A 10156-nucleotide genomic window follows, 5' to 3' on the forward strand; every position below is an offset into this window, starting at 1 on the left:
AGCACAAAATAAACATGACTAAACATCCGAAGGTAAGTTAAAAGAAAGAGTACTTTACAATCCGTAACCTGTCTCATGTAATCGCTCAATCAGTGTTTCAGCCGCGCAAAGACGTCAATATAATATGGCTTCTAAACAATGTCACGTAACGTCACATTTACCTCAGAAAAACATATTAGGTGACCATAAACTCATTAATCAGATAGGAAAAAAACTGTAGAGAGGGGCATTTTCTTAATATATGCACCATATAACATTCATTATATTTTTTACTGTTCTTCAATGTTTAATTTGTTTGAATAAATCCATCAGGTTTTTATGACAGCCACCATTTAAATGTTTATATTTTTTAAAAAAACGAATTGAAGTAGAAATATGTAACTGTAACTTTATTGTAAAAACGTCATTAATTTTAACCTTCAATATTATAGTAATGTAGTACCAACTGACTCTCATGTATATTTTACAGCATTAGTTGAGATTTTTTTTCCTTGAGAAAATTTGGCATGTACTGTACCTGATATATATCCAAAATAATCGATATTGAATCGAAAGCTTGTGAATGAGAATCGAATTGTGAAATTTGTGTCAAAGCCCAGCCCTATCTAAATAAGTCACTTGAGACAGAAAAGCAAACCATACACACACATCCTCTTAAAAGCAGACAAATCAACAGATTTTTTTTCAAAGAAATGACTCCAAAAGCATGATTTTTTTTACATTTATTTTTTGACAGTTTCTTACAAAGTATGGTTTATTTCTTCTTTTCGGGATCCTGCTCGGCGGCCTCCTTCGCCCTCTTGGCACGGATGCCGAACAGACGGGCGTTGGCACGGGCCATGCGCAGGCTGGCAAAGGCCTTGAAGTTCTTCTCGTCCTCTGAGATCACGCGGGCCTTCTCTTTCTTGTACACCTGCAGAAAATATGGACACTTCCTCAGTTGCAGCAGAACACTACATTATATATCAAGAGCGGAGTTTACATTAAACACCTTATTTCCACACATTTCTCAACCTGCATCTTATTCCCGACATGAAATAAGACCAGTTTAAGCCTTCAAACAATATATAAAGTTTGCTTTTATCCCCCTGGCCTGAGTATCATTTAATACGTCAAGCTTTTAATTAATACGTTTTATGAAGGTAAATTTATGACTTGAAGAAAATGCACTTCAAATAAACGTATAAATTAAGGAATAAATTGAATGAAACGATACATCAATAGGGTCTGCAAATACAACTTCCAAAAGATCTCCATTACTTTAATTCATTTAGAAAAGCTCAAGTTCCTACGCCTCTGCCAGCAACCACTAGAATGTGGAAATAATTTTTTACTGCACCTTCTAACCACACATCGACAAAGTGATGATCTTCCTCACTATATTTGTCTTGTTCTCTCGTGAAAATGTCTAAAGATTCTTAAATCAAGATACATTTACTTGAGAAACAACATGACAAAATGTCTTGTTTACTGAGAAATTGATCAGAATATAAAAAAAACATCTGCCAATGATTCAAGAAAAATCTATTAAATTCAAAGGGAAAACAAGATTTCATTTACATATTTGTTAGGTTTTAAACTGAACTTCATTTTGTTCAATATCTCAAAAACAACCTATGATGTTCAAAAGTAAACACATGCATCTCAAGTAAATGTGCCTCGATTTAATGAGAAAGATTTTTTTGGCAGTGCAACATTCAATGCCATGACTTTATGAATTTAAGATTGCTAATATTTAGATGGCCAAAAATGAAATTCTGATAGCTTATGCTGTAAATCAGTGATAGCAGACTGCTTACAGAAAATGCCAGAGAAATATTTAGCAGGCTAAATATCTGGAACAGGCTACGACTCTAAATCTTGCCGTATGAAATGGGTTTTGACTGGAAATGACATTGGTGACAATATACACAAACATATATACATACAGTGGGTACGGAAAGTATTCAGACCCCCTTAAATTTTTCACTCTTTGTTATATTGCAGCCATTTGCAAAATATTGTCCTATCCTAACAAACCATACATCAATGGAAAGCTTATTTATTCAGTTTTCAGATGATGTATAAATCTCAATTTCGAAAAATCTACCCTTATGACTGGATTTGCAGTCCAGGGTCACATACATATATATAAGTCAGATGACAGAAGGCATGCAGAAGATGTACAAAAGGTTTTAAGCAAAGTTTTGAATATATCAATAGACCTTAGAAATTTGTGTACCAAATATGATACAGTAGGCTTTACAGAGTTAAGGATGAGATACATACGTTTTTGATGGGCATGACAGGTCCAGTAAGCTGTGTAGCCATCTTGAGCTCCTCCTCCTACACACACACACAAAACAAAGCGTGTCAAAAGACCAAACACAAACAAAACACTACTGAATAAGGCTAAAGAGTATGTAGTCATCAGCTGTAAAAGGGCTCAAAAGTCATCAAGGATGTGCAGAGATTCCGGAGAAAGTGTCATCATTTGACTGCAAACACTAAAGCCGTTACCCATTACAATACACTGCATTTTAGACCTGCCATATTAATTATGCATTGAAGGATATGATTTACAACGAATCACAGAGCTTCAAAACAATATTTATCCCAAGAAAGGTCGGAGTTATGAACTAAAGGAAGCCACATACAGTGCCGTCTCCCTTCTTGGGTGCAGTAGCCTTCCTGGGGAAGATGATGAGTTTGGAGCGGTACTCCTTCAGCCTCTGAACGTTGGCCTGCAGAGACTCTGTGGATCGGTTACGCCGGCGAGGGTCAACGGCGATGCCGATGGTGCGGGCCACCTTTTTGTTGATTCCTGCTGCCTGTACAAGCAAATTACAGAGCAACGTGAGACATGCGAGACTTGATTGTGCTGGAAGAGCTGGAACACATGAACAATTTCAGCATCAACAGTCATCAGCAAATAGGGTTCAAAGGAGATCATCAATGAAGTACAGAGATTCCGGAGAATTGTCATCATTTGACTGTCTGAAATAACCATAAATGAGAAAGAAAAAGAAAAAAACATCATAGTTAAAATGGATAGTTCACACAAAATAACAATTGTTATCATTTACTCACCCTCATGTCATTCCAAACCCACAAGACTTTGGTTTATCTCGAGAGGGTTCGGTCCAATCTTTGAAAGTCCAGGTAACCAAAACAGGAAGACCCGAAAAGAACAATGTGTTGTAAAATGAACCACATAAAATGGTTTAATCCAAGTCTTGTGAAGAGTTACGATGTGTGTTTATGTGAATAAATGTCCTAATAAAATCATTCATATACAACTGACTATACATGTACAACAACAACATATACACCATGGCCTTTTTGGATCTAAGTTTTGGTTACCTGGATTTTCAAGGGGGGAGACAGAAACTTCAAGTTTCATTTAATGTCTTGTGTTTCAAACATTAATCAGAGTGAGGGTGAGTAAACTACAATTTTCATATTTGTGACCCTGGACCACAAAACCAGTCTGAAGTCACACAGGTAGGCTTATATTTGTAGCAATAGCCAACAACACACTGTATGGGTCAAAATTATCGATTTTTCTTTTATGCCAAAAATGATTAGGATATTAAGTAAAGATCATGTTCCATGGAGATATTTTATAAATTTCCTACCGTAAATATATCAAAGCTAAATTTTTGATTAGTAATATGCATTGCTAGGTGATTATCAAGATTTTCTTTTCTTTTTTTTTATTCTAACAAACCATACATCAATGGAAAGTTTATTTATTCAGCTTTCAGATTTTCTCAGATGTAAATATTAGTGCTGTTAAACGATTAAATCGCATCCAAAATAAGTTTTTGTTTACATAATATACGAATGTGTACTAATATATATATATATATAAAAGATATAATATAAATATATACACATGTAAAAAAAAATCTAAATAAATATATACTATGTGTGTGTATTTATATATACATAAATAAACAGTACACGCATACATTATGAAAAAGAAAACTTTTTTGGATGCGAATAATCGCGATTAATCGTTTGACATCACTAGTAAATATCAATTTCAAAAAAATTGACCCTTATGACTGGTTTTGTAGTCCAGGGTTGCATTTGGGTGAACTAACCGTTTAAAAAACTAGCAATAATGTGGCATCAACCTTACCTTCAACTCCTCCAGGGTGAACCCGCGTCCGGCACGGACCTTGGTGTGATAGCGGATGGTTGGACACCTGACCGCTGGCCGAAGAGGTCCAGCAACCGGTCTTGGAGCGATGCGACGGGCCTTTGCCTGACGGGCCTTTCGTCTGAGGAAAAAAAAACCAGATGCATTTTAATAAAGTGATGCTTTCCATGAACTATTAAAATCCATTTGTCAGTACAGACTTAGTGTTACCTGCGGATCTTTCTGGCAGGCTGGTTGAACCAGGTGCGCACTCTCTTCTGCCAGTCTTTATGAAAGTGAGGGTTCAAGATCATGCCATTCCGGCTGGGAGCCATGATTGTTCACTCCTAATGTAAAATAAACGTTACAGCAATAAGCAGACAGTTCCCTGCTCCACGTTCACATACAGTTCAACTAGCATTAACTGAAGCTTTGCACGGTCGTTTATAGTTTTATAAAGAATTGCACGCTCATGAAAGCTATTAAAACACTTTTGCAATTATTTTTTATTTTTGTACCCGTCCAAACACTCCATATGAGCTCCGCTATCGCCTGACGTGGTGTCATGCTTGTGGTTTAAGGCGCTGAGAGCAACAACTCAGTATAAGACGGCAGTAAACGCGCGTGAGGAAGCCTTCAGCTGATTGTGTTTTATTTAGGTTTCCAAACACTTGACTGGTTCACGAGCGGCTGTTTAAATCTCAAACTGATATTCAAACAAGCGCACGGGAGTATGGAGAATGCGACAGAGTACTGTGTACTAAAATGACCCTTTTTTAATCTCTCAATAATGTAGAATACTGGCAATAGAGCCAAGTTTGCACATGAAACAAATTACACTTTAAGATTGGACTACTTAAATTATCATATGATAAACAGTTAATAAGGATTAATGCGGATAAACTTGATGTTTAGCCGGAATTAATACACATACCGTATGTAGCGGAAAATGGCTGAAAAGGAAAGGAAATGACAACGCGGGGTTTTATGGGAAGTGAAGAAAAGAGCCAATAGCAACGAATGATGTGCCCGTCTACCGGAAGTGTGAAGCCGGTTTTGTTGTGACAAATCAGCACGTGGATGGACGTAGATTAAAAGTTCGACAACTAATAGTTTACTACTACTAATACTAATAATAATTATTATTATTCAATTAATAGTTAATAAAGTGAATGTAAAGGAGAATGTTGTTAATTTAACGCGGTAAACGCAAAAAATGCATACGTAGATACGTGCATGCAAATAAAAGAAAAAAAATCGAATATTTTCATTAACGCACATATAAATTTACATAATGGAACATAAATTAAATTAACATAATCGAAATTAAAATCAAGAATGAATGAGTTGCTGAGTGAATTAAACGATCACACTCCATCATACTAAATAAATTATAAACCACCTTAATGCTAATTATTATTCAATTAATAGTTAATAAAGTGAATGTAAAGGAGAATGTTGTTAATTTAACGCGGCAAACGCAAAAAATGCATACGTAGATACGTGCATGCAAATAAAAGGAAAAAAATCGAATATTTTCATTAACGCACATATAAATTTACATAATGGAACATAAATTAAATTAACATAATCGAAATTAAAATCAAGAATGAATGAGTTGCTGAGTGAATTAAACGATCACACTCCATCATACTAAATAAATTATAAACCACCTTAATGCTTTTACATTGTATTAAGTAAAATGCTTTCCATTTAGTAACATTAGCTTTGAACATAAGGAAAACTTATATCACTGTAGAAAAATAAAAATGTATGTACACGGAATTTGAGTCAAATCTGTTCTAAATAGGCCTACTTTAGAACTGAGCGTAACTAGAAAACTGTAGCCTATGTTTTTATTCTGACGACGTGTTCAGACACTTTTGAAATCCTCTAATATTTCTATGGGATTTGGGAAACTTAAACACTCTTGAAATGGTTGTCTGTAGTCTAATAAGAGAATTTTAAAAGGTGTGATTTAAAATCGATCAGGGGGGTTGTAAGGCGTCCTTACATACAAAACGTGGTATATCTCTGGAGTAAGCATGGCTTTGCATCCTAAAGAACAACAATTCTCTAAATGAAAAACCTGTTAGAGGTGCATAGGTTCTTTCTTATTTTGACGGATTTATTCTGTATGTAGAGTGCTTTCTACATGAGTTTTAACCAAAAACACATATTCATATGTGAAATCCTTAAAGGCATGTGTGGTCATTCTTATGTAATATTTGTAAACTTGTATGGTAAAACAAAAGGCTTATATAATTATACATCTATTTGCCTTTTACACTTATGTAATGAATGTCATTCACCAGATAAGATCAAGATAAGATCAGCCATATTTGATTTGCTGGCTGCATCTCATTACATAAAATCTTAGAATAGATAACTACCAATCAGTTTTAAAAATGTATAAAACAAGTACAGCTATAATCTGTATATAGTTACCAAAATAAGTTAACATTATAAACATCTAAATAAATGTCCTTTTGGCCAAGGAGTTACCGTTTCCTAACAAATGCAAGGTATCAAAGGAATCTGCTGTGAAGTCTTTTACACAGGTTTCAGTTTTTTTTTCAGGTAGAAAAAGATACTATGCTCACCCTTCATTAATCATTGATCTCTGAAACACAGAAACTCACCAGTCTTTTAATCTCAGGGCAAAGGTCAAGGTGTGCTGGGCTGGGAGGTGCTCTTGGTTCCCTTCTTCTCTCTACTACACCAATCTCAGCATCAAGAGAGAGAGAACTAGCTCTTAAAACAAACAGTACAGTACAAAAATAAATAAATGCCTCACATATTTGTGCAATTTGCTTGCAAACAAAAATATCTGAAATAAGCAATGGTGCATTTCTTGATAATGTACACTACTGTTCAAAATGGGGTCAGGTGTATGTATTTATTTTTTTTAAAGAAATTAATACTTTTATTTAGCATAAAGACATACAATTACAATAAAAATATTACTTTAAAAAGATTTCTATTTTAAACGAATGCGGTTCTTTTGAACTGTCTATTCATCAAAGAATCCAGAAAAATATCATAATAATAATAAATAATTCCTAAACAGCACATTTGCATATTAGAATGATTTCTGAAGGATCATGTCACACTGAAGTCTGGAGTAATGATACTGAAAATTAAGCTTTGCATCACAGGAATGAATTACATTTTAAAATATCAAAATATAAAACAGTTATTTTAAATTGGAACTTTGCTGCCGTACCATGGGTGCAGCAGGCGCAATGATATTACGCAGCGCCTGAAAATAGTCCCCAGCTAGGTAACTTCCAACGGAAGGCACGCTCCCTGTGCAAGCAGGTGATCACGTTGGTTATGTTGACGGAAGCTAGCCTATTTTCAGGCGCTGCGTAATATCACCCATGGTACGGCAGCAAAGTTCCTTGATTATTACGCCGGAATGAGAGTATAGTTCCTAGCCATATCGGCCTAGAAAATCGCAACTTTTCATTTTCCGTCGGTCCTAGTTCACGATGCAACTACAGTAGAGACAAGTTTTAAATAGGAAAAATATAGAAACTCTTTGGTAATTTTTGAGCGAGATGCTAACGGTCTAATCAGATTCAATAATCTATGGTGCTACCGCCAGACCCGGAGATCGGCTGAATGTATTCGAAAACGGTAAAACTCAACTGTTTAACTCTAGGGGAGTTGGAAAATGAGCCTATTTTCAAAAATAGTGGAGTGTTCCTTTAAGTTATAAGAACAATACGTTACTGGTGTCATAAGACAATTTGAAAATCTGAAAGGATCAAATTTGAACATACCAGAATGTTGCAGCAGAACACAGAACAGGCAAACTGGCTCACAATGTTCGCATTTTTCGCATTTGGCTCCCAAACTCTGGAATAGCCTTCCTGATAACGTTCGGGGTTCAGACACACTTAAACTTGAATTGAACTTGAATGTTACATTTTCAATTTTATTGCATGTCATGTTACGTCAACGTCACACACATAATATTGACAAATATACTATTTAAGACAATCAGCAGAACCAGCCCTCTCTTTGTTTGAGCCCATGTAAAGCACCTCAAACTGTTTCCAAAAGCCCTCGAAATATTTGGCTTTTGACTCCAAAATACACAAGTTTGTTAAACTAGCACATTACAAAAGATTATTTTGGTGGAAAAGAAAATTACAAAATCAAAATAAATAGATTTCAAAGAATTGTATTAGTACTAATTCTACCACCGGCATTCTAGAGTAGCCATTGGGAATCCTTAAAGGCTCTGAATGATCAATAATAACAAATAACGAAGGTCTGAACACCTTTATGAATCAAGGGATTTGATTAATTTTTCATAAGCAGCTTCCTCCAGGAGTTCATCAAGTTCTGCAGGTTTCTCTATGGTCATCTTAATCAACCATCCTTGAGGAGGGAGAAAGGAATGTTTGTATATTACACATCCACGTACAGTATTATGTGATTTCAGTTTAATAAGAGACAAACAGCTGCACTCACCGTCTTCATAGCAGGCTTTATTTACTAGTCCCGGGTTATCTGCCAGATTTGTGTTGATTTCGGTCACCTCTCCAGTCAGTGGAGAATACAACTCACTAGCAGCTTTGACGCTTTCTAAAGCACCGAACTCCTCTGAAAAAGAAATGCATGTCATGTTGTCTGTGCTACAGCAGGACAAAGGCACAAGACGGGGATTTCAGATTCTTCTCACCCATTTGTTCAAGCTTTGTTCCCACTTCTGGAAGCCCACAGTATACCACATCACCTAACGCTTCCTATGGTGATAGAACAGAGACCATTTTAAACTAAACTTGAAAACTGCATAAAAAGAAAATATTGCAATAACAATATAACTTTTAAAGTTAACATCAAATTCAAATGGACCCCTCCCCCTTTACTTTTTTTGCATGTTATTCCAAAGACGCAATTTTTTAAGAATTGCAAGAAACTCATAAATATGACTTTTTCTCTGGCAATTCTGAATTTACATCTCACAATTCAGACTTTTTTCCTCAGAATTCTGTTTTCCCCCCATCACAGAGTAAGTAGTAAAAAGTATAATAAAAGATAAAACATTTGAAACTGAATTGACATCATCTATAAACACTTATTTCTTTCTAAAGAGGAGCACACCTGAGCAAAGTTGCTGATGCCAACCGTGCCCACAGTCCCTTCCACTCTCACCCATTCGTGTTTGTCTGTAAACTTCAGAGCTGGAAAAACACAAGAGAATATAAATAATAATAAGATCAAGATAAACAGAACCATTCATTATAGTAATACATCTCCCAAAACAACAAAAAGTGTGCTGTCAATTACTCTCTCACATAGTGTTATTTTAGCAGGGCTCGCAAAGTTTCAAAATCGCTGGTAGCCCTTCATGCAGACATTCTTCAGATTTTGGTAGCCCAAAATGAATTTAAGTAGCCCGAATAAAAAAAAAAGACATCGTCTGTACTTCTCTGCGGACAAATCAGCATTATTAAAAACTAGTAGCATATAGGGATGTAACGATTCACTCAGCTCACGATGCGATTCACGATACTGATTTCACAACACAATTTTCTCACAATTTTTCTTTTTAACAAAATGAGATTTAAGTCAAATTATAAATGAAAAGGTGTCCTTTTATTATTTCTCCAACAAAATGCTGCACATTTCTTTGTGAAATTGAAATATGTCAAATAATAAAACTAACTTGAAATTTTTAAACAAATCCCAAATCAAATAATTAAATATTACAAATAAAATAAATCTCTTCATATAAACAAACTAAGGCTTTGGCTGTGCTTTTTCCATTTAAAATCAGAGGCAACCACTGCATTTTATCATGATCCAAACAAAGATGTTAAACATGTTATTTAGATTGCAATTAAGATTGTATAATTTCTAAATTTGAAGTAAAAACAGAATGGTTTGATTTTAGCTTTGTGAATGTTGAGACGCAGATGTCACTCTCTGACAGCAGGTGGCGCTTATGGAACAGCTGGTATTTATAGGCTACTGCCCCTTTAAGACCGAATGCACGGATCCAATATAATAATG

At 35.2% G+C, this 10156-nt stretch overlaps 2 protein-coding genes across 2 annotated transcripts in view; both read right to left on the bottom strand.

Moving 5' to 3' along the window:
• Nucleotides 1–710: 710 nt before the first annotated feature.
• Nucleotides 711–5155, bottom strand: LOC107738347 (60S ribosomal protein L13). Its single transcript, XM_016550093.1, has 6 exons — nucleotides 5061–5155; nucleotides 4358–4473; nucleotides 4127–4268; nucleotides 2637–2810; nucleotides 2269–2325; nucleotides 711–913 (listed from the first exon to the last, which is right to left on the bottom strand). Exons 2-6 carry the CDS (start codon nucleotides 4459–4461, stop codon nucleotides 755–757), a joined length of 636 nt encoding a protein of 211 aa, XP_016405579.1. The 5' UTR covers nucleotides 4462–4473; nucleotides 5061–5155; the 3' UTR covers nucleotides 711–754.
• Nucleotides 5156–8048: 2893 nt separating this feature from the next.
• LOC107738360 (glycine cleavage system H protein, mitochondrial-like) overlaps nucleotides 8049–10156 on the bottom strand; it is a 3666-nt gene continuing 1558 nt past the window's right edge. The window contains exons 2-5 of the mRNA XM_016550108.1: nucleotides 9245–9324; nucleotides 8823–8886; nucleotides 8612–8743; nucleotides 8049–8518 (exon numbers count right to left, since the gene is read on the bottom strand). Of these exons, the coding sequence (XP_016405594.1) occupies nucleotides 8421–8518; nucleotides 8612–8743; nucleotides 8823–8886; nucleotides 9245–9324 (374 nt within the window). The 3' untranslated portion in view covers nucleotides 8049–8420. The remainder of the gene's footprint in view (nucleotides 8519–8611; nucleotides 8744–8822; nucleotides 8887–9244; nucleotides 9325–10156) is intronic.

Source organism: Sinocyclocheilus rhinocerous, unplaced genomic scaffold, assembly GCF_001515625.1.
Source record: "Sinocyclocheilus rhinocerous isolate Xijiao unplaced genomic scaffold, SAMN03320098_v1.1 scaffold1065, whole genome shotgun sequence".
NCBI classification, from domain to species: domain Eukaryota; kingdom Metazoa; phylum Chordata; class Actinopteri; order Cypriniformes; family Cyprinidae; genus Sinocyclocheilus; species Sinocyclocheilus rhinocerous.

Excerpts from the sequence above, each read along its gene's own strand:
- LOC107738347 (XM_016550093.1), bottom strand. The coding sequence starts at position 4,461 with ATGGCTCCCAGCCGGAATGGCATGATCTTGAACCCTCACTTTCATAAA. Across the intron at positions 4,269-4,357 it reads CCTGCCAGAAAGATCCGCAG|ACGAAAGGCCCGTCAGGCAA; the intron begins GTAACACTAAGT and ends TTTTTTCCTCAG. Across the intron at positions 2,326-2,636 it reads CCAAGAAGGGAGACGGCACT|GAGGAGGAGCTCAAGATGGC; the intron begins GTATGTGGCTTC and ends GTGTGTGTGTAG.